Raw genomic sequence first — 25,908 nt, forward strand, 5'->3', positions numbered from 1 at the left:
GATTGTGATGGATTGTGGTAATGGTGCCCCCTACGCAGTTTCGCGTAATATTCCCTATCATCAATAACCCTCGCTGACCTCGCTGTATGTTACCTGAGACTTGACAACTTGTCATCGGGGATTTTTTCTTACAGAACTGGCAACCTCAAACTTCATGTGTCATTTTATTTTAGAAATAGGAATTCATGAGTCGAACATGGATGATCTCAATTCCATCGAAAAACACGAATAATGGCTTCGTCTGTACAAAATAACAGATCGTCGCCCTCGGGCTACTGTATGTGTTGCAGAGTGTGTAATAACGTGTGCTGGCGAGCGTTTAAATGGATCCCTGTGCTCTTGATTGTGTCTATCATAACTTGGTCCTATTATGCCTACGTTATTCAGTTGTGCATTTGTTAGTAGTCAAATTAATAATTAATTAGTTGATTCAGTGTGTTTTTGTGTTCCTGGCTGTGTAATTTTGGGGGTCATTTTTATTTCAGTTACAATTGAGAGTACGGTGCAGCAAGTGCTTTACCTTATTTTCTACCACATCCTACTGTTCATGTTCGCCTGGTCATATTACCGCACAATTTTTGCTCAAATTAAGCCCATACCAGAAAAGGTTAGTACTATTATTTCCTATTAATTACTTCATGTTGTGGTAATGACCTCATTTTTAGCATAATGATCATTAATCAACTTAAACAATAGACTTTCCTGTTTGTTATGAAATATGCTAATGTTCTTATTATCTTCTTATTTTACCAAAACCTTGTTTTTAGCTTTCTATGTCTATCTAGTTTAATAAAAAACAAAGCATTGAAGTCAAACAAAGTTTCTCTTCTAATTTAGGCAAGGACTCCCCTTATATGGCTGGGTTAAATTTGTTGATCAGTCAGCAACAGTATCTAACTCTCTAAATAACAAAGTTGTGTAGGTCTTTTTGAACACTAGACATGCTTGTTTACTTCTGCAGGTGTCTGTCAATATAATTAAATTTGTTAACTTTGTAATTTGTTTTTAATTTTTATCATTTACCACTGTGCCAATAAAAGCCTGTAAATAGTGTAAATATTTCAGATATTTTTATAAATAATCTAAAGTCGAAACAAATACTTCTCATATCAGAATTTTCCTCTTTTTACAACACTTTTTACTCTTTTTAAAAATACAATATCTAAGAATTGACTCACATCTATAATAAAAAAGAGTGGTAGTTGAATTATAAATAAACTAATCTATTAAATTGCCGGGTATGAGTCACTCAATTTATCCCATTATTCCCATTGACATATAAAGTGGTCAATTGGGCCACTTACTGTTGCTATTCAAGGTTACGGTCACATAATTCAATAAAGCTGAAACTTTCACATCACAAACTAAACCCTATTCCATATTATTAGCATAAATTAGTGTAATTAAGGTAATGTAAAAAATCGCCCATAATCCTCTCAAATCAATCATACCATCATATCATAATCATAGTTGGAGTCTATTTTTGGAATAACCCATAAATCTAATAGAAATTGGAATGAACAACAAGAAATCGTCAGGTGACAAGCAAAACTCACTAAGTACCACCACAAGTTCATAGCCATAGTGAACCATATTAGTATGAAAAGAAGGTTGATTTTTGCTTAAATATTTTTTAGTAATTAGTGAGTTTTGCTTGTCACCTGACTAAATAGAAAAACAGCAACGAAAACATCTGTCTAATATTCTTAATGTTATGGCTACACAACATCTATTGTTTCTTGTGAGAAGGATAAAAACAAGAGAAATACTGAATATCAGGGTTTCCCATATTTATAGGGTTTTTAAGCTCTATATGCCGCTTCATTTTTTTGAAATTTAACAACTATCTTATTGAAAGTATCCATACTGACATTAAGTGTAGTCAAACCAATAATAATAATGATAAAAATCGACATCGCAATCTAATCAAAAACACGCCTAATTCTGTTTTTGTAAGACCGACGAATTTAAATGAAATACTTGTGATTATAAACTCTTTAAAAAATACAAACAGTACGGGATATGATGACATATCAACGAGAATCATAAAAAAATCCTGTAGTGTTATCATTAAGCCACTCAGTTATATTGTAAATCTTTGCATAGAGACCGGTGTTTATCCAGATATCTTAAAAATAGCTATCGTGAAACCAATTTATAAGAAAGGAGACAAAGAGAACCCTAAAAACTACCGTCCAATAGCATTGCTCTCCAATTTCTCAAAAATTATTGAAAAGGTAATACATAACAGGCTCTATCAATATTTTGAAACAAAAAACCTGCTTGCAAATGAACAAAAAGGTTTCCGGAAGAATCGATCAATAAACATGGCTATTTATGACATGCTAAAACCAGTTATGTTAAATGTAGATAAAAGGATTCCCGTCAGTGCTCTCTACATGGACATGTCAAAGGCTTTTGACTTTGTTGATCACAATATCTTACTAGGCAAACTATATCAATATGGAGTACGCGGAAATGTGCATGACCTAATAAAATCATATCTAGACAGTCGTAAACAAATAACGCAAGTCAGTCAATTATGCGTCAAGTCTAAAACTGAAGTTACATATTCGTCAGACATCAGAGAAATAAAGTATGGGGTACCACAAGGAAGCATCCTGGGGCCTCTGCTATTTTTAATATATATTAACGACCTACCTAGAGCGACCGAATTCCCTATGGTCCTCTTTGCGGACGATAGTACGATAATTTTCTCGGCAAAAAACGCAAATATAGATATAAGCACTTATGAATCAGACATAAATAGGACATTACATACTGTAATTGCATGGCTTGATGAAAATAATTTAAAAATAAACCTTGACAAAACTAAAATAATGAACTTTAAACAACGGACTACCAAAATAGATAATTTGACTGTAGTTTATAATGACCATATAATAGAAGAAACAAATGCGACAATTTTTTTAGGATCAAGATTAGATAATAAGTTGACATGGGAGAACCAAGCAGAAATAATATGTAATAAACTTAATAAATATTCTTTTGCTTTGTATAACTTGCACAAGTTGGTAAACCAATCAGCGGTTCTCACATCATATCATGCCTATGTAACCTCAACATTACGTTACGGAATTATGTTTTGGGGCAATTGTACTGATCGGGAGATGATTTTCAAAAGTCAGAAAAAATGTATTCGCGCCGTATGTGGTATTCCGCCAACTGACTCTTGTAAAGAACATTTCATTGGACTACGTGTACTGACTCTTCCTTGCCTATATATATATGAAATTGCATGTTATGTTAAGCAAAATAAAAATCTGTTCCAAAGCTTTAATAGTGTACGTCAACAAGGGAAGATTAGCAATACCATCTCATTCAACACGGCATTATTATCAAAAAGTGTTTTTGGAATGGCATCAAGGATTTTTAATATTTTACCAAATAGCATTTTAAATGAAGACAACATAATACTCTTTAAGAGACGTCTGTTTGCATTTTTATCAAACAAAGCGTATTACTCCATTGACGAATATAAAAGAGACAATAATATAATTTAATTTAATTTAATGCAATAATTATTTAATGTTTAGAATAAGGTAAGATTTATGCATGCAGTTCATTGTTAAACTTCCCAAGCAATTAAATTTGTATACCTAATGCTGGTAAGACATAGTGATACTAAGTAATTAATTGTAACACCTATGTACCTATGTTTAACAAATAAAAATATTGATTGATTGATTGATTGATTCATAATTTCAAATGGCTTACTTTAACATTTTACGACATACTGTGCCTTACTTAGAACCTCATGATCACTGCCGCATTCTTTAGAAACGAAAAAACTTCTATAACGAAACAAATTATAATTCTTGACCTCATTATTTAAGGCCAGGCCACACCGGCTGCGTGTGCGTAGAGGTGCACGTGCGCTAAAATGTTGGAGCCGCGCACGCACATGTCACGCAAGCGGTGTGTCGTCTCACATAAGGATCTGTATATTACGTGCACGTCCACGTCTACGCACACGCACCCGGTGTGCACAGGCCTTTAATAGGATTAATTACTATGAATATTTACAGTTTAAGTTACCAGAGGAAGAAATAGAGCGATTACTCAGCGCTGATTCAGAAGAAGCGCAGAGACAAATCCTGGACAACTTTGCCAAGGATCTCCCTATAGTGACAAGGTACTATTTTTGATAGAGTTGATTGATCATTTTCAACTCTTAGTTCTATGAGATAAGGTCTAGCCACAGACCACTTAAACTAATAGTTGGAGCACTTACGACAATTGAGGTCCTCACACATAAGCGGTCTGGACAAAGGAGCTTATTTCAGTTGTACCCATAATTAAGACCAATACTCATGTAATTTTTTTTCCAAATAAACTGGTGTGCTGGTCAAATCGTAGAATTTTACAAGTGAAATTGTTTCTATGTGTGGTGACCTCATGATCTTTGTAAATTCTTCATAATGCCATGCCTGTGTAGCAATCATTATTTTGTGTGTCTATGCGGAATATTGCATAATTTTGACTCGGAAAACTGTTTTCTATTTAGTACAACAGTATAATGACATAATTATGCAATGATTGGAATATTACCAGGTATGTATAAGGCAACAATTGGGATGCAAATCAAACAATTTCTTTCAAATATCTATACCATATGATATATTTACTACAAACATTGCTTTGGTGTATTGGCACATTGTTTAATGATTTAAGTCTAAAAAACGACAGACATAATACTCAAATGTTAGTACATAAATAACTTAAATACTAGTAGTTCCATGAAACTTCAGCTCGATTATTTTCTCAATTCTAGACTCCGGCTTGCATTAAGAAATTGTTGCCGAAAAAAGTCACTAACTAGAAAACACATTTTAAACAGATTTGGAGAAAACATCCCTGTGTTGACGAGGTTTGTTGGATACCTGTGAGTTGTAGCTAAAATTGAGAAAATAATATTAATAAGTAGAGAACCGTAACTAAATCGGTCGATACGTTGGAGATATATGAACATTTGTTCGTGAACAAATATGTATACATACATGACATACATCGCAACTATGACACTTATGCAGTCATCACACTGAGCTACCGCTATCCCACAAATCTACAATGTATGTATACGGTTGCCTGTCAAATATATCACTACACTTTGTAAAACAAAGTCCCCGCCGCGTCTGTCTGTTTGTGTCTTTGTATGTTCGCGATAAACTCAAAAACTACTAAACGGATTTTCATGCGGTTTTCACCTATCGATAGAATGATTATTGAGGAAGGTTTGTGTATAATTTTGGGCGGGTCGCTAGTATAGATATACGAGGGGTGTTCAAAATATTCTCGGTATGAGAATGAAAACAAACAAGTACGAAAAGTTTGATATTTTTATTTTTCAATATACTCCCCCCCTATGTTCATACACTTAAAAGATCGATCAATTATTTTTTTTAATCCCTCGTAAAAATATTTTTTATCTTTCGTGTAAAAATGCTCCTCCACTGCCGCCTTCAATGCTTCATCGTCAGAAAATTTATTTCCACGCAGATCCTTTTTAAGATTGGGGAGCAAAAATAAGTCGCTGAGGGCTAAGTCCGGACTATACGGTGGGTGAGTAACAGTTTTAAACCCACATTCAACAATAGCTGCCTTGGCAATATGAGCAGTATGGACGGGGGCGTTGTCATGCAGAAGCAGAATACCTTTGGTTAACTTTCCTCGCCTCTTTTCTTTAATTACATCCTTTAATTGACGTAGAATGTTAGCGTAGGACTGTCCTGTGATATTTACACCTTTTTCTTTATAATCGATTAGTAATACTCCTTCACAATCCCAAAATATCGTGGCCATGACCTTGCCAGCTGAAGGGATGACCTTGAACTTCTTGGGATGAGCTGAACCCTTAATGTGCCACTGCATGGACTCTTGTTTACTCTCTGGGTCATAATGATGAACCCAGGTTTCATCTCCAGTAACTATTCTTTGCAGCACCTCATCAGGATTTTCACCGCACAGGTCAATAAAATCGGAACAACAAGCTACACGCATGTCTTTTTGAAGCCGAGTCAGCATTCGCGGAACCCATCTTGCACTTACTTTTGACATATTAAGATGGTCATGTATAATATCATGTACGGTACCAATAGAGAGATTGGTTACTTGTGCTATAGATTTTACCTTCACTCGACCATCTTCCAATATAAGTTTTTCCACTTTATCAATATTTTCTTGTGAAGTAGCTACTACAGGCCGGCCAGGTCTAGGGTCATCTTCAATACTCTCCCTTCCGCGTTTAAACTCGCTTGACCACTTTTGAATGGTAGATAAAGAAGGAGCAGACTCACGGTAAACACAATCCATTTCCTCTTTTATGGTTTTTTGATTTTTACCCTGTTTTGTCAAGAATTTTATCACGCATCGATGTTCTAATTTAGTTAACATTGTCAATTCGCACATGATGTTCATGTTTGTTCAGCAATTGCAGAAAAACAAAAGACCATCTCGGTTCGAATTATACTTTTTTTTAATGTCAATGAATAAACCTTAGCGGCCAGTAACGAAAGAAATTTTAGAAGAGGTCGTAAGATATCAATACCGAGAATATTTTGAACGCCCCTCGTACGTTAGCATCATGGTAGATCTGTGCGCTATGGATGTGTATACCGATGTCCCGTTCGTACTCCGGACCCCATCCAATGTGAACACCGCCTTAGTTTGCGTGCGTGTTTGTGTTTGTTTACGCTATGATTAAGTTAATTATTGTTGCCATGCTGCCCTTTATGACTTTATCAGTGCTCAACCGATAACCTACGATATACCAACTTGGTAAATGGTACTCGTATTGTACTGAACATGTACTAATATAATGTAATCGTTCTGGGTAAAACTACATCGAAATTTCAAATATTTGCATCACTGGACAAAGTTGTAGATGTTCAGGCCGACATACGGAAGGGTTTATACCTAAAACCGTTACTTTAGTCTCGAAAAACGCTCTTAAAAAAGTGGTACCACAATGAAGTCCCATTAGTGATCTAATAGAATCGGAGGAGGTAGGTATAGACCAGCGGTCGGCAACCTTTTAGCAGCCAAGGGCCACATAGTAGGTAACGAAGTTGACGCGGGCCGCACTTTGTTAATATTGATGACTAGACTAGACATTGTCGTTTGTCAATATTACATACAAAATAGACAGGGAGGCTCGCGGGCCGCAAGTGACAGGGTGACAGGGCCGCGGGTAGCCGACCGCTGGTATGGACTATCGTATTTAAATTCCTACATTTGCCGGTAGCGTCTGTCTGTCTGTTGTGTTGTATTGTTTATTACGTGGCTTTCAAGAATGTGTTATTATTCTCGGCACAATAATTAATGCATTACGTGTCCGTGTGCTTATATAATTCTTGTGAAGTACGGGCTAGGTCGCTATGTCATTGCCATTACATTAAAAATTAACGATCACACACACATGAAATACACACTTTGCACGCAGTCGTTTTATCTGGACTCTATTATCAGTTGTATAAAACTGAGCACAAATTCAGATTTATTTTATTAGAACCTGCTTTGTTGAAGTATGTTCTAATAAAATAGGCATGGTACGGAAGTATGTAGGTAGAAAAATTGGAAATTGGAAAGTATCAAAGTAAGTCTATAACTAAATGAAAAGATAAACTAAATTAAACTATACTTCACGGTATCTTATCCTTAACGCAGACGCTGAGAGCCTCAATGATGGCTATCGCATTTAACACATTCATTGCTACCCAGCCAAACAAGACATCCGCGCCAGGCCACAAAAAGTTCGTCATATAAAGCTGTAGTGCCACGATCCCGACTATCGGGTCGTCCGGCCTGGGAACGAAATCATAAAGTACCCGATACCAGTCGGGTTTTTGGCACTGAATGTGTTGATAAATAATATGAGACAGATCCTTATTTACCTAAACTTTATTTTTCAGAACAATGTCGGGCTCAGTGCGTTACTGCAACCGCTGCGTCCTAGTCAAGCCCGACAGAGCGCACCACTGCAGCCTCTGCGGTCGCTGTGTCCTCAAGATGGACCACCACTGCCCCTGGGTCAACAACTGCGTGTGCTTCCACAATTACAAGTTCTTCATGCTTTTCTTGGGCTATGCGCTGGTGTATTGCACCTTCGTCATGTCTACGTGCCTGCCTTATTTCATTAGGTTTTGGAAGGTCAGTAACTTTCTTTACAAAGGTTTTGCGACACAGAAGTTTCTGCGGCCGCTGCGTGCTCAAGATAGACCACCACTGCTCCTGGGTCAACAACTGCGTGTGCTTCCACAATTACAAGTTGTTCATGCTTTTCTTGGGTTATGCGCTGGTGTATTGCACCTTCGTCATGTCTACGTGCTTGCCTTATTTCATTAGGTTTTGGAAGGTCAGTAACTTTCTTTACAAAGGTTTTGCCACACAGCAGCCTCTGCGGCCGCTGCTTGCTCAAGATAGACCACCACTGCCCCTGGGAACACTTTGAGATAATAATTACATTGATTATATATGTTTTTATTAAGAAATGTGAACGGTGACTGCCTTTTTCGCTGATTTTGCTCTACGCAGTCTTAACACGCTCACCCGCTCCGTGCAACCGCGCTAGCTAGCGGACGCCCGAAAACCCTTACGCGCTGGCCACGACATTGCGCGACTGGCTTAGGCTAAGGCGACAACCATAGGTTGGAGCGAGACACAGCGATCTGACTTTTCGTTCCCACCTATGGTTTTCGCCTTAGCTGAAGCCAGTCGCGCAATGTCGTGGCCAGGCCGTTATAGCAACCACACGATTAAATCCCATTGTTTTAGAGGTCAATGATTCTTTTGTTTATGTTTTTTTCTTTATCAGTTTGGATATTTTGCTGTAATATTGATAAGTTTACATTTTTAACAATGTTTCTTAAGCCTGTATGAGTTCTGTATCTGTTTACTTTCGTTATCGGGCTTTAAACTTTTTTGTGTATATCGTCACTGATGTTTCTTGAGTTACTAGTTTTTAGGGTTCCGTATCAAAAAGGTACAAAAGGAACCCTTATGGTGCGACTCTGTCCGTCCGTCTGTCCGGTACATTGCTAAATACCTCGAGAACTACTGAAGCTATAGATTTGAAATTTGGAATAATTATGAAAAACCCAAACACATTGGAATTATATTTTTTCTTCTTTTATAGGGTTCCGTACCCAAAGGGTAAAAACGGACTCCGCTGTCCGTCCGTCCGTCCGTCCGTCTGTCACCAGGCTGTATCTCACGAACCGTGATAGCTAGACAGTTGAAATTTTCACAGATGATGTATTTCTGTTGCCGCTATAACAACAAATACTAAAAGCAGAATAAAATAAAGATTTAAGTGGGGCTCCCATACAACAAACGTGATTTTTGACCGAAGTTAAGCAACATCGGGCGGGGTCAGTACTTGGATGGGTGACCGTGTTTTTGCTTGTGTTGCTCTATTTTTTGTTGATGGTGCGGAACCCTCCGTGCGCGAGTCCGACTCGCACTTGGCCGGTTTTTTCTATCTAGACACTGTTACAGGTTCATGGGGGAAATGAACCATAGAACATGATATTAATGAGTATTATTAACGTTATGAAATGAGGCAAAGGGATTTGACGCTTATTTCATTAACACAACGGCAAGTGCCCATACTATAGCCATAGTGATTGCTTTTCCACGAGAATGACTTAGCGCCACTTGCACCATTTCCCTAACCCGGGGTTAGCCGGTTAAACCTGGAGTTACCATGGTTACCAGTACAATTTGACACTGGGTTAACGGTTTAATCGCTTAACTCCGGGTTAGTGGGGTGGTGCAAGTGGCCCTTATAAAGTGTCAGCTGTATGAGATTGTAGTTGTTTCGCTACGTTGTTGTTTACGTTTATCCTTGCGTGGGGGTCGTGGCCGTATAATGCGGTTGAAACATTGCCCTATTTACTCATACACCGCGTGCAAGTACAAATGCATGATTCATTGCTACGTCTTTAACCCTTAAATGCATGATTTTTTCTTTTTGCCCGAAATTAATATATGTGTTACGTAATTGTTTGCTGATTATGGGAAAAATGGTAAAAAAATTATAACATCGATTTTCACTACGAAATCATTGTTAGAAGTTGCATAGGCTAAATCATATTTATGTAAATATATAATTTTCAGTAAGAGATATATGATAAATCCTACTGTCATCAGAAAGGTACACTATTTGTGATACACCTATGATAGAGTTTTTAAATATAAAATAATTACAAACCCCAAAAAAAACATCCATAATCACACACTAAAAATCATCAAATTCTGGATATTTTCAAATTTTCTGGCATTTCGTCTTAAAACGAATGTAATTTTTATAAATTAAAATATTGCATAAATTTATATAAAAAAATCGGAAAACGGTTTAGTTTTACTATTGAAATAATATATAAACAGACATATATAGGTTTTTCCAATTATGTATAAAATTAGATGTTTCTTGTGTACGCTGCATCGTACACCATGCATTTAAGGGTTAAAAGTAGTACGAGTATAGAACAATATTAAGAAATTGTATAAAAATATTGAGGGCGCCACTTCATTCGTAACTGTCACTTTTTTGACGTAAAATGCTTAAACATGGCAACAATTTAGTATGGAATATTTTTAGTTTCCATTTTATTTAATATCTACTATTTTATGTCGCACCATGTATATGTGTTTGACGCTTATTTTATTGACACAGGACAGAGGTCATTATGTTCGCAAATTATAGGCGTAATTTAGTGTTTTGACAACGGATCTGTTTTTTTGTGATTGGTGATTTAGGTGCAATTTAGTGGATAGGAACGTAACAACCCTATGATTTATTTTATTGTCTTTTATCCATGGATCCGTGTTATAATAATGAATTATTTATAACACGGATCCATGGATAAAGGCTTAGGTACTTAGACTTTAGAATCTAAGGCGGTTATCACACTGATGCCACTATGCTAGTGTGATAAGCGTCTAGTCACTTTATCCAACTGAGATAACGCAAGTGATTATGGAAAATTATATACGTGAACTAGTTTAACATGCCCATCATGCATGTTAACTGACCATTTGTAACTCTTATTGAAAAGGCATAAGGTCGACTATAGGTAGTTGAAGTTTTTGAGGTGATTTTGAAAAGGTATATCGATCTTCTAACATTACCCAAACGTGTTATCTCCGAATGAGCTGCTACACGAATTTGAACCGTACACCGTAGAACCGTAAATTTGTTTTTTAATCAGACTCGTCCTTTTCACTCGTCAGGGATTCGGTAGGTAGCAGAAACAATGTATTTTCTTTAAGAGGGAAGTATAGCTACTGACAAAAGGTCCTTTTTTCAAACAATTTTCATTTCGGGAGAGAACGTTTTTAGAATTTAAACTGTTGTGAGACATACTAACATTGAATAATTTTACGTTTTAGACTCACTTGTTTTAAGTCACTCGCGCGACATGTTTCGGAGAGCGGAACATGTCACGCGAGTGACTTAAAACAAATGAATCTAAACCGTAGAACGTTTTTCACTAACTAAATTTTAACATATATCACTTTGATTTTGATGTCGATTGCTTCAGCATAATATATTCTAGGTTTATAGGTTTCGCTTTTAAAAAAATGCAAATTTTGAAAAAAGGAATACATATGAACCTAGTTTTTCATTGTGTCAATAACATCTAAAAAATTGTGGAGAATGGAAAATATTTAGAAGTGGAAAAACGTTTTCTCTTTTTGTATGAGCGATCACGTGCTATACTTTCCTCTTAACAGATTAAGTATCGTATATACAGTCAGCAGCAGAAGTCGTTAAGCGGGCGAGGTGTTCAAAATTACCTTGACGCGCTCTTATTCTTTTAACAATAAAGTCGCGTCAAGATCACTTTGAACACCTCGCCCGATTAGCAACTATTGCTGTTGACTGTAATGAGCCGAAAAAATCACCTCAGAAAATTTCAACTAGGTATTTATTTTATGAGGAGTTGAGTGTTGCTCATTAGTTCATTCAACAGGTTGTGTGGATTTCCAGATGTATAAGAAATACCAGCATGCCCACTGCGCGCAGTTGATAGCGAAAGGCACATTCACTAAAACATGCACGGATATTCTAGTAATTTAACCTTGGTTTCCCTTTATTCATATAGGCTTGTATATCATTAATTCACTAGCGCAGGAAACTAGATGTTAAACTTCCGTTCTCTAAATACCCGAATAAACGTTTGTTGAATAATAAATTAATAATAGATTCGCATTTAATCTTTGGAAATATAACTGAATAAACGAACGATAGAATGAAACAGGATGAATCAACTTTTTCTTGTCACTCGTTGCCATGGTTACGCTCTCCTGAGCCACTCTTTAAAACCTTATTTCTAGGCATTTTAATTCACCAAACACGCTTTTTTGTGATACTTTAAACCCTTTCCATAGAGGGTCGTCTACCAAGCGTGTCAGAAGAAGGTGGTGTACAATGTATTCTAACAAACTATGCTACTATTGTCTCTTGGCTGACCGGAAAGAATAATAACAAGAAATAGTTGATCCACCCAACAAATCAAATTATTTTATGAAAAGGGCGGAGATTTTATAGTTTCGAGAAAATTCGACCCATATCTACCGCCATGACTCGGGTGGCCGGGTGACTACCGACCAACGCATTTCTGATTTGTATTGATTTGGCAAAATATGTTTATAATACGATTTTTTTTAAAATAACAACAGTATTTAGAAGACGAAAGAATTAGTTGCTTGGGGTACCTATCAGAATACCTGTAGAATTTAGTGTCTTATTTTAATTGAATACCTACGTAAAATATGTGTACAGTCAGCAGCAGAAGCTGCTAAACGGGCCAGGTGTTCAAAATTACCTTGACGCGACTTTATTGTTAAAAGAATAAGAGCGTGTCAGTCAAGATCATTTTTAACACCTCGCCCGCTTTGCAACTTCTGCTGCTGACTGTACTTCCTCCGAGAGAATTTCATTCAACTAAGTATTTTAGTATCAATTAGAAATAAAGAAGGTCTAACAATATATTCCCAGTCGTTATGCTTTTTCCTCATTTTAATTTTTACAAGACTTCTCCACAAAAGATTTTCTGCTTTCATGTTTGTATTTGTCTTTAACCTTTCATATGTGTGTTTCGGTGAAAAATCGTGGGTTCAAACCTCGGTTGTGCTGTACAAAGAGCAGAAAAAAATAGTTCTCGACAAAAATGCAGAAAGACGACTAAGAATTCGATCAGGATCTTTATCACATACAAGAAGTTAACTATCAAATATTCTACTTTCATGTCGCCCACTTCAATTGACACTTCATTGTCGTCTAGCTGGGAACTTTACACGAAGAGGTGATTCAATGTTCTTGTATAAATGTCATCTTCTGTACACAGTTTGTCAATAAAGTGTTTTTATTCTATTCTGATAGGTGCCCAAACCCCATACATACCCCATAGTACTAGGATCATTTTATTCGTATAGCGTAGTGAGTCACATATTGACCAGCCTGCACTGTATCTGATAAAACCTTATCAGTAGACTCGCGGTACCCGCACGCGTTTGAACTTTCATCACCATTAATCATTTGTTTTTTGTTCCACATTGTTTGAATACTTCATACACGGTATACTATAGTTATTATACTGTATCATAGTGGGAATGTTTGTGTGAATGTTCTAACAGCATTTTTGGTAGACTTTATGCCGTTGAAATAAGTTCTACGAATGGTTAATTAACTGTGTCCAGGATTCATGCAGTGTGGAATATATTGTAGTTTCCTTCACTGTTAATTCACCACAAGCTTTAGGCTTTTTTTGTACACTCTTCGAAATACGCCTTTTCCCCATCATTCTTATCACATTCTTATGGTTAGTTCTTTTTAGCCAGAATGGTGTCTCCAAATAAATTGCGCTATGTAAATATTAAATTACATTATAAGTAGTTAATGCTTCTAAACAGGGGGTTGCCCACTTGTCCATTTATTGACTGTGGAAATGTGTTAATGCTTTTCTTTAAGAAAATTGGAACACGATTGTATAAACCTCGATTACTACTTAATCTTTTGATTGTCTGGTATCATGATCAAAGAAAGCACGTAAAACCATCCAAATACCAAACAAAGTTAAATAACAAACCCACAGACAAGACATCCTCTAGACTGAGCATAGTAACGCTACCCCCTCTGCATCAAATATACGGTAGTTTTACTCCATCTTCGAGTCAAGTGTCAGAATCCCGTGCCGTGATTGGTCCGTCTTTGAAGGGACCAATCACGGCACGGGATTAGCTCACCTCCTCCCCCGCACCCCAGTATTTTTGGCAGCATCGGTTTCATGAAATAATTGCTCTAAACTCCGTCTAGAGGATTCCTAGTCTATGTCTGTACCACTTAACTGCTATACAAAAAAATATGTTATTTGTAATTCTAGGGAGGTGACTTCGGCAACGTGGCGAACGCGGGCCGGTACCATATTGTGTTCGCCTTCTTCGTGGCGCTCATGTTCGGGATATCGCTGGGCTCGCTGTTCGGGTACCACTGCTATCTCGTCGCCACCAATAGGACGACTCTAGGTACGTACCTACCTCAGCATCGTGGCGAACGCGGGCCGGTACCATATTGTGTTCGCCTTCTTCGTGGCGCTCATGTTCGGGATATCGCTGGGCTCGCTGTTCGGGTACCACTGCTATCTCGTCGCCACCAATAGGACGACTCTAGGTACGTACCTACCTCAGCATCGTGGCGAACGCGGGCCGGTACCATATTGTGTTCGCCTTCTTCGTGGCGCTCATGTTCGGGATATCGCTGGGCTCGCTGTTCGGGTACCACTGCTATCTCGTCGCCACCAATAGGACGACTCTAGGTACGTACCTACCTCAGCATCGTGGCGAACGCGGGCCGGTACCATATTGTGTTCGCGTTCTTCGTGGCGCTCATGTTCGGGATATCGCTGGGCTCGCTGTTCGGGTACCACTGCTATCTCGTCGCCACCAATAGGACGACCTTAGGTACGTACCTACCTCAGCGTCGTGGCGAACGCGGGCCAGTACTATATTGTGTACTACCAGGGATCGGAACCGGTTTTTTGTAAAAACTTCGAAATAACCATATTTTTCGAATTATTTTATACTCGAAATGTAGGACTCAGTTGTGTGTTTAGGTAACGACTTGGTATTATTAGATTGCCCAATTAGCAATGAAATAATTAGCAAAGAACGAAAAAATACCGTTTTCGTTCCCATACAATAAATACCGGTATCCGATCCCTGGTACCTACACCAGACTTTGGCAATACCGCGAACTTGACAACCCTAAATAGCCGAAAAGGATAGTGCCATACATTAAAAAGGGGCAACATGATTCGTCCCTGAATCGCTGTCAAACTTCAGTTTTGTAGGAAGTGTCATTTCTGTAGGTACGGTAGTACTATTATTTATTCTGTGACTAAACCCTTTATTACAATCCTTGGACTACAGTCGCTTCTAGGGACTGTGGTCCAAGTCCCTAGAAGTGACTGTACTTTACCTGGTCGAACCGCACCGTTTCGATCTCTATTGCATTATCATTAAGGTTCACATTTGTTTGCAGACGTGCTCATATTGTACCGCCGGTTCGGTAGCCCCACTAGTCAGATTGTTGGGAATATATTTAAGAGATTGGTCCATGGTAAATGCAGCCACTTCTAACAGTATATAGTAGGTACAGTCAGCAGCAATAGTTGCTAAGCGGGCGTGGTGTTCAAAATGATGTTGACGCGACTTTATTGTTAAAAGAATAAGAGCGCGTCAAGGTAATTTTGAACACCTCACCCGCTTAGCAACTTCTGCTGCTGACTGTACATTGTATGTAGTTTAAGTTAGGTATCGTAAAGTAGTTCTCATTCAATAAAAACAATTATTTCCACGAGAAATTATCGATAAAACGCCTACACTAGTACAGTTGGTACCAATATAGATCACTTACATATCTTTGAATTTCATACACGAGATCAAAAGAAGAAGAAAAACTTTGTTGTGTAAAAGCCACTCCTAACGTAGTTTACAATAATAATTGCCATTTGTTTCGCCAATGTCTTTAATTTTCAGAAATACAAGTGGCAAATTTGAGCTTCTATATATATCAGGGGCCCATTTATCGAACGGTATTAGACTAATAAGTAATAATATTAGTCCACGAACTGTCAAGCCGTATGGGTTACCATGGCAACACACGAATAATAATGAAATTTACAATGGGGTTGGCAACTGTCAAAGGTTTGCATAGATGACGCCATCATATCTTGCCCCTTTTTCTATGAGATTTGGCTTAAAGGGCTGGCATCCAGGGCATAAAAAAAAAACAAAAAATTGACATAATTCTATAGTTCGTTTTTTTTTCGCATTAGAAATAAATAAGGTAAACAATCTTGATGTGTCTTTGAATTGAAAAACACATTTTAAAATTAAGTTACGGTAAATATGTAACAATTATGAATCTAATACGATCTTTATAGTCTTCTGCTTTCATAAGTAATAGTTATTGATTTTTAAAAAGTGTTTTTCAATTAAAAGACATGTCAAAATCGCTTACCTTCTTTCAAGTTCTTTCTAATGCTAAAAAAACGAACTATAGGGATTGACAGGGCAAGCTATGATGGCGCCATCTGCTAAATACTTCGACCGGCCAACCCCATTCATACATGCTTTATTGTTTGATAGTGATAAGTAATCTAATGATATAGTTTTTATCTCCATTCATACTCCACAATTTGGTTATCTTTAGTTGTAAACGTCACTCGTGACTCAACGATTAGATAGCAATGTTGATTATAATTAATCGCTTTTAGTTGTACAATATATTTGGGTGGAACAACTATTTCTTGTTGTTATTCTGTCCGGTCAGCCAAGAGACAATAGTAGCATAGTTTGTAAGAAGACATTGTACACCACCTTCTTCTGACACGCTTGGTAGACGACCCTCAATGGAAAGGATTTATAAGTATCACAAAAAAACGTGTTTGGTGAATTTAAATGCCTAAAAATGTGGTTTTAAAGAGTGACCCAGGAGAACGTAACCATGGCAACGAGTGACAAGAAAAAGTCGGTTCACCAATTTCCTTGAATTTTGATCAAATAAAGAATCCTCAGCATAAAACGTTAAATTTACAGAGGCGTTCCGAGCGCCCATGTTCCGCGGCGGCGTGGATAAAAATGGGTTCTCCATAGGCGCTTACGGCAACTTCAAGGAGGTGTTCGGCAACCAGCCTTGCCTGTGGCTGGTGCCCGTTTTTACCAGGTAAGACGGTCACTTTGGATGTGGGTCGCACGCTGCTCCGGTGTGCGAGTGGGACAACGTGCATTACGCTGTCTCGCTCGCTGGAGCGGTGTGTGGATCGGCATCAGTGTGACAACAGCGTATAAGTTTGTTTTTTATTAAAGGTTGAGGGTGTTATTGAAGGGGGGGGGGGGGGGGGGGAGGAGGGGGAAAGGTTGCACAAATGTTCATTATTATTGTATTAAAGTCAGTTAGAAAACAGACCTATAGGGTAGGAAGATTTGAATTTCTTATCCTTTATTTTAAAGTGTTCCATGTCAATAGATTTCAGAAAACTTTTGGAATTTGCTATTAATGTACCTCAGGAAGATTTAGATTTGACTTAAACATTTTGGATAACACCAATCTTTTATTTAAAAATACTTCAAGTGTTTCACATCAAATAAAAAAAGCGGCCAAGTGCGAGTCGGACTCGCCCATGAAGGGTTCCGTATTTAAGCGATTTATGACGTATAAAAAAAAACTACTTACTAGATCTCGTTCAAACCAATTTTCGGTGGAAGTTTACATGGTAATGTACATCATATATTTTTTTTAGTTTTATCATTCTCTTATTTTAGAAGTTACAGGGGGGGGGACACACATTTTACCACTTTGGAAGTGTCTCTCGCGCAAACTATTCAGTTTAGAAAAAAATGATATTAGAAACCTCAATATCATTTTTGAAGACCTATCCATAGATACCCCACACGTATGGGTTTGATGAAAAAAAAATTTTTGAGTTTCAGTTCGAAGTATGGGGAACCCCAAAAATTTATTATTTTTTTTCTATTTTTGTGTGAAAATCTTAATGCGGTTTACAGAATACATCTACTTACCAAGTTTCAACAGTATAGTTCTTATAGTTTCGGAGAAAAGTGGCTGTGACATACGGACGGACAGACAGACGGACAGACGGACAGACGGACAGACAGACAGACATGACGAATCTATAAGGGTTCCGTTTTTTGCCATTTGGCTACGGAACCCTAAAAATCAACGCCATTAGTAACTTTAATTTAACTTTTTTATTTTGTTAATAACTTTAGCACAGTTTTTTTTAAACAATTTTCATTAAAATTTAATATTGCTTTGTTCCTATGTTACTTGTCAACAGAATTTGAATGTGTGTCAGATGTAACTGACGACGTAACTGTGTCTCATGGAATATTACCATGGTAATAAACATTTGTGCAACTGCTTTAAGAGGAATATATATTTCGAAATGGTAATGTTGCATTTTGCTTTTATCGAGATTAGGAATCCTAAATTGTATTAAAATCTTCAAGATATATTCTACAGCTTTACTTTCGAAAAGCTAATTCATGATGAAACTAGATAGTGTTAGTTCTATTTTTGATAAATAAAAACTGGCATTTAACGTGCGTTGTCCGTCAGTCATCTTAATAACGAGACGGTTATGGATTTAGTGTCAAATGTTAGACTCCAATTATCCCTAAGTTTATGATGGAAATAGCTCCTAGCGACGTAATATCTTGGTTGACGTTCTAGAAAAATTAGCTTGCAAACGTGTGTGCTCCTTAGTTACTGGGTTAGACATGTGGCTGTGTGCATGATCAAATGTGTGGAAAAAGAAGTGAATGACATTTCTAACACGACCGGGTTTCTAGTTAGAAATGAAATAACCGGGTGTTTTAGTTATAGGATTAATGCACATTCACGTTTCATTATCATTACTACTAATTTATTGGCATTGTTGTTTATTTTATTATAATCAGCTTTCCGATTTAAGCTTCACTATATTTTAATAATTTAACACACATTTCCCACTATATCTTAAAATCACTTTATAAAACCTTAGTCCTAACCTGTAAGTACTAGGTATGCATAATATTTCAGTGGTAAGTTATATTTCATAAATCACTTCATTTTCATGTTACAGGTCATTATTTTTATAATAACATTGGGCTAACATGTGCTATTTGTATATAAATATATAACTATAATAAAAAAAGTTGTTTTCACGGCTCTCACGCTCGCTTCTACAATAATATGCTATAATAATATATTTTTGTATTGTCGCTATAATTCTATATATATATTATATTTAAGGGTAGAACAATCGGAAAATATCGATAAAATTAGGTTAGGGGCGAACTTCTTTCCATGAATTGTGCATGCATTGGTTTTCATCTCTTTTTAAAACTTATATTTACTAGTCATCCTCTCTTGTGATATTTAGATTGGATTCATATTTCACTTATAGTGCATTGAAGTGCAGTTAGGTTGTTAAGCATGCAGGTCTCAGACAGTCTCAGGCATTATTTATTTCAATCTATAATGCTAAATGTGACGATCCACATACCGCGCCGGCGTCAAACTATTCGTAACTTACCCATTTTGTCAGCCTGGGTGACGGGTGCGATTTCCCCGTGCGCCGGGAGCACCAACTGCAGACGTTCACCACGCCGCAGGAAAGCTACGATTCCATGGGCACCACGCGCTCAGACTTGAGAAGGTCAGACAAATCCCCACACTTCTCAGACGACTCGCACATACCTTGAGAACATGCTAACACTCTTAAATGACCCATAACGGACCTTAATGTATTTGCAATAAGGTATAAAATCCAGTTAATTGTGCGGACGATGGTACTTAGCTTGTCTGTTACGCTCGGGTTAGGGTGACCGGGGACCGTAGTAGACGCGTCACATTCACGAAATATGGCAGATTCAATCAGGGCTCGGAATCGGTATTGACTTGTTAATATCGTTCCAAAACCATTATATTATTACACGTTCATTCAAAAACCGGTTAATTGAACGCGAACTAAAACAAATCGTTCTCCTTATCGGTAAGAGGAGGGAACGAAATTTTATGGTAATCGGGGAACGATTTTATACCGGTTTAACTCTGACTCTCGGTTAAACTCGTTTTCTTACTGGTTCTATCTTGCTTCGTAATCCTCAATTTAACCGATTAATTTCATTCCACAATAATTAAAAGACGAACGAATAATAGAAAATTATTTAACCGGTAACCGCAAACGGAAACGAAACGAAATCCCTTTCGTTTCCATGTGAATGAGTAAAAACGGTTAGAAAAATAAACCGGTTTCCTAACCCTAAATTCAATGTCGTAAATGTAACTAACTGATTTTATAACAAGTCAATTGCCTAGTTTTAATCCGTGTTGAATAAAATAATGTATTGGAATGAAGTTTTAAATTGTTATAAGTCTCGAAGATTTATAATGTTTGGATTAAACAAATATATTTACTGCTAGCCAAATAAGGTTTTACATCTGCTTTGATCAAAGCAGTGATGAGTGAAAGTTAGGCACTTATACAGTACCTACTTGTGGCCGATTGTATCGTGTCGATATTACGTGAATAAAGACGCTTGTTAGGTATGTTTTCGGATTTCCCCCGGTTGCCCCGGGTTCAGGGGTTAGATAGTTCGTTGTCTGTTAGATGTAACGATTTCGTGGTTCATAATGTAACTTTGGAACCTTATCTCATAAGGCTCAAGGTCCTACCTGTAGGTAAGTACTTATTAAGTTCTATATGAAATATAAATTATTTCCAATCGGAATAGAGTTGTTTAGTTTCGTAAAATTTTCAAACAAAGCAAAATCAACTCTATTCCCTACACTGTAGACTTCCAATTTAACGGGCAAATTTTGGATTGTATTAATGTACCTGCGGCTGGGCCTTAGGAGGTTAATGAGACTTGCGATTTATTCATTTATCTCGTTCGTAACAAAGGTATTGGCCTCATAAAGTAGCATCTTTATGAGGTACTTGCCTAAACCGGAAGCCATTATATTTGACAGATGACTGACTACGTGTGTATGTTTTTAAACTCGCCTTTTAGAAGTCATATTTATCATAAGTCTGAATCTGTGCATTGTTTTTATAGTTTAGTATTAATGGTTCAGGAAATTGTTAGTCTCACCATTTTAGACTTAATATTTTATAGGAAATCTTGTTGTATTTTATACGAGTAGGTGCTATAGGTCAGAAATATAAAATCCTGACAGCCAATTAAAAATAATTTTTAAATTAAAGTTAGAATGAAGGTTTAACCGTAAAGGTTAGTGAAGTTTTTTAAACGTATATTGATAATTGTTATCATTATTCTATAGGTACGTATTCATTTTATATTGTGCGTATTGTTGTATGCAATGGTGCAGTTATGTTACATTTTTAGTCGACAATGTTACTTAATAAATATTTAGGTATATGACGATTTCTAGCTCTTTACTGGGTACTCTCTTAATGCTCTAATTCTCTTCTTAGACTAAATTCTATAGGATTTCTATTAGAACATTATGTACCTGATACATAACATTCTTTAATTTCGTATAATAGTTCTCAAGTTACGTGGGGTTCGTGCTGATATACCTGAATTGAAATTTTACAAATGATACGAACATATTTTTACAATAATGATTGTTATGTATGCGAATTGCTTGATAATGCATTTATTATTTTTGAGCTATATACAACACACAAGACTGATAAAGTTAGAGTCCTATGAATTTGTATGTTTTGTGCACAATAAATTAATTTGTCTTTTATTTTGTTTTTTGTTTTATTTACTCTAACGCTATGAACACTGCGCCTCCAGTCCCGTACCAGCTTGTTGTAGTACAATGCTTTTATGCAGTTTAGAAACTTATTTAGCAAGCAAACGGATACTTTTATACTACTACTAAACTTATTTACCCATATTTTTTGAATGACTGCCTTAGGCCTTTCCACTGATGTAGAGACGAGCGAATTGACCAATAGCAGTGGTTGTATATTGGTTGATTCCTCTAATCTCCGCTCGTCTGCGCCTTAGTGGAAAGGTTGCCTTACCTTGGTGATTAACGTTATAACAATATGTTAAAAATAATGTTTTATCACTAATTATACACGTACTATCTGTGTGATGTATATCTAAATGTATTTCTTTGGAATCTTCTAAATTCTTCTCTTCCTCTCAGTCTATACTCAGTGTCTTTGACTGCTGCAGATAGGATATGTCTAAAGATTCATTATCATTTTACATTCTTTTTTCTTCTAAATTTTACATTCTTTTTCTTCTGTAATCAGGTCTTAAAATTATTATAAAGGCGAAATACATAATACGACCTGTCTATAAGTCCAAACCATATGGATCTAAAATTCTAAAAAGAACGAGCCTGCGCAGACAGAGAGCGGTCTGGAGTTCCGAGTTCCGAGTTCTGCGTTCTTGTGATGTAGGTGAGTCTTTAGGATAACGCACACAGCAGGCGGTCAGAACTCCGCTTTGACCGCCGCGTTCTGACCGCCTGCTGTGTGCGTTAACGTAAAGACTCACGTACATTCGAAAAAGACCGCTGTCTGTCTGTGCGGGCTCTTAACAGAAAAAATGAACGGATGCAGATGCAGGGCATGCGATAAAAACGGTACGCTTACGGTGCGTCACTGTGATTCCGTGCCTTCACCGTTTTGAAGCAACGGTGTGGTCGGACCTTTAAATGCGTCCTAAAATTATCTGCAGCATTCACGGACCAGCTTATGCTTCTAAATGTCAATATAATTGGTACAACGGGGTTGAGACATTTTGTTAATATTTTAGCGTGGCGAACGGACACGAGACTGAGAGATGGAGACTTTGCCCGAAGGGGGACGGAGCCCCGGCCATAGTATAAGGACAATTTAATATTAATAATCTAACCCACTTCCATCCTGCAATATTTTTATTACTATATTAAATAAATCAATTCTTATTTATAACATGCTTTTCATTCATTGGCGATATATACCCGTATTTTAATTGGTCAAAATTTAAGTCATTCACTTCTTTTTGATGTAGTTGATGTTAAATATATATACAATTATACAGTGTCCTTTTGCATGCTAATTATTTTAGCAGTAGAACAAAACAAGCTTTACGTCAATGTGGAGAAGACCGACATATAAAATGGTTGATTGGAAAAACCGTCATAACCTCTAGCCGCAGAGACCTATAAAAAGGTCTCCTGTTCCATTCTAATTTGAACTTTGTGTTGACGAAATGAAATTTCATTTTGCATGGCAAGGTTTGACGTATAGAGGCTGCTAGAGGTTAAGGCAAAAACACTCGTATTAGGGCTCATTTAGACGGTGCGAGAACTCGCATGCGAGTTTCATTACATTGCGTCATTTGATCGGTTGGCTGAATTGATGTAACCTCAATGATCCGCAATGTAACTAAAGTATAGGTACTTACGAGTTCGCGCGTCTAAATGAGCTCTTAGTATACGTCACTCAGACACAAAAAGGAGGAGCTTCGCACCTTCTGCTCTACCGACCTTACCTTTAGTGAAGTATGTGTATAAACGAAAGAGCTAGAAGCGACGAAAGAGCATGTAGACGGTCTTATCTGTCAGACGGTCTTCGTCACATTGATCTTATTTAGAAACTAGGCTGAGCTACAGCAACACATTTAGTAGAACTGCAAATAAAATATATAAATCACGTAGTATATTTTTGTTTGATCGCGTACATGGGCACATTTTAGACATGACAGACATGGGGACGGTATTTAGACACAAACATGATCATCATAATATATTATTTATTACGAATAGTCACTATACGAAATATAACAGATTCGTAACTTACTTATTTTACTTAAATTAAACGCTTAAAAAGTGTTAACAATAATTACACACCCTAGCTCATGAAATACTGTAAATTCGTTGACAGAAGTATTGTTAAGAAATGCTGTTACAAGAGTTTACCATTTACTTAAAAACTTGGTTTCAGTGGGTTGTGTTTAAGACTATTAAGAATGACACACACATGATTCGTATTTATTCTTCCAGTTTTTTATCACCATGAGTTTTTATAACGGATGAAAATTTATTACAGTGTTCATAAGTAAGCATGCTTACTATAAAGATGTAGCGAAATACAACCTAAGTTTGTACACAGATGAGTAGGTAATTCATATTTTTTTATTGAGTAGATAAACAATAATATAATATAGTTAAACAGAACATTTGAATCTTATAATTATAATTCGTTTCCCAAAAAATGCTGAAGGTAACTATTTTCTGGTAAATAATATAGTAGAAGAGAAGACAGTCAGATTAATATCGCCAATATGTCATTCGTCGACTCGGCCCTCACGTCGCACGTCGGCCCCAAAACGGCGGCTGTGTGAATTTTTAAATGAATTTATTTTGATTGATGTTTGCATTGCGACAAAATTTACAACACATTAAAGGTTCAGCGATTTTTGAGGCCGATTGTGCTACGAGGTAGGTATTTGTCCTATTTGGTGCCTTTCTTACCATATCTACATGCATCTTTTACAATAAATTTAAAATTATTACGCAATCCAGCCTTTAGCCAAAAATATATTTAAAAAAAATATGGTTGAGCGCCATATAGGTAACCAAATAAGATAAGTACCGTATAACGGGGTTGGCAAGTCGAAGTATTTAGCAGATAGCGCCATCATAGCTTGCTCTGTCAATCCCTAGAATTGTGTCAAATTGTTTTTTTAATGCCCTGGATGCCTTTTAAGCCAAATTTCATAGAAAAAGGCAAGCTATGATGGCGGCATCTATGCAAACCTTTGACAGTTGCCAACCCCATTTACTATAAACGAACCGTGAGTATAAGGCTTGAGTGGACGCTCGAGTTGGGCGTGCAGCGGGGCGGGGCCTGCGGCGTGCATGTTAAACATATGCAAACGTATAGTACCGGCCTTAATGCACGCTGCTCAAATCACTTGTGAGCCCCAGGCCACGCTGCACGCCCCGCCGAACGCTCCGCTCCGAGCGTCCACTGAGGCCTTACACTAACACATCTTATATCACATGGAACACCAGCTTCGGCGATGGCATCGCGTTCCCGCTGCCGATCCCCGAGGAAGACACGGAGTCCCTGCTGAGCTCCGAGCGCTGGGACCGCTGGGGAGAGCGAGCGCGGCCATTCGATGAGCGAGAGAGTTCGTCGTTCGACGAGCTATGAGTGTAAGCTGCGGTGTCCACTTTACCACGGTTTTACTAGAGTTGGGCGCCACTAAAGTTTGTAACACTATGACAAGTTAGGATACATATTGAGGGAAAAAACGTACTTAGTCCCTGCTGAGTGATCTCTGACACGTACTCCCTGATGAGCGAGAGAGCTTCTTCGACGAACTATACAACGGTTTTACTAGTGTCTACTTTACAACGGTTTTACGGTAGAGTTGGGCGGCACTGTAAAGTTTGTAACACTCTGACAAGTTAAGATACTTATTGAGGGAAAATACGTAGTCCCTGCTGAGTGCCCAGCACTGGGACCCCTGGGGCGAACGTGCCCGGCCATTTGATGAGCGAGAGAGCTCCTTCGACGAACTATGAGTGTAAGCTGCGGTGTCCACTCTACTACGGTTTTACTAGAGTTGGGCGCCACTAAAGTTTGTAACACTATGACAAGTTAGAATACATGTTGAGGGAAAATAGTACCCGCTGAGTGCCGACCGCTGGGATCGCTGGGGTGAAAGGTGGAAGCGTCCGGCTATCTGGTGAACGCGAGGGTTCAGTGGCGTAGCTAGGCGTGGGCGAAGTGGGCCGTCGCCCACGGCCTCGCGCCCCAAGAGTGGCCTCGCGCGAGGCCCCATCGGGCACAGTGAAAGACATGGGCCTCGCAGATGCGATTTCGTCCACGG

General features: G+C 37.6%; 1 protein-coding gene across 1 annotated transcript; it reads left to right on the forward strand.

Annotated features, from left to right (window-relative positions):
- Positions 1-146: 146 nt before the first annotated feature.
- Positions 147-25,313, forward strand: LOC134662182 (palmitoyltransferase ZDHHC15B-like). Its single transcript, XM_063518454.1, has 9 exons — positions 147-397; positions 486-607; positions 4,050-4,156; positions 7,932-8,169; positions 12,014-12,094; positions 14,409-14,550; positions 17,125-17,251; positions 19,638-19,748; positions 25,085-25,313. Exons 1-9 carry the CDS (start codon positions 232-234, stop codon positions 25,224-25,226), a joined length of 1,236 nt encoding a protein of 411 aa, XP_063374524.1. The 5' UTR covers positions 147-231; the 3' UTR covers positions 25,227-25,313.
- The last annotated feature ends 595 nt before the right edge of the window (positions 25,314-25,908 follow it).

This window comes from Cydia amplana, chromosome 1, assembly GCF_948474715.1.
Source record: "Cydia amplana chromosome 1, ilCydAmpl1.1, whole genome shotgun sequence".
Taxonomy (NCBI): Eukaryota; Metazoa; Arthropoda; class Insecta; order Lepidoptera; family Tortricidae; genus Cydia; species Cydia amplana.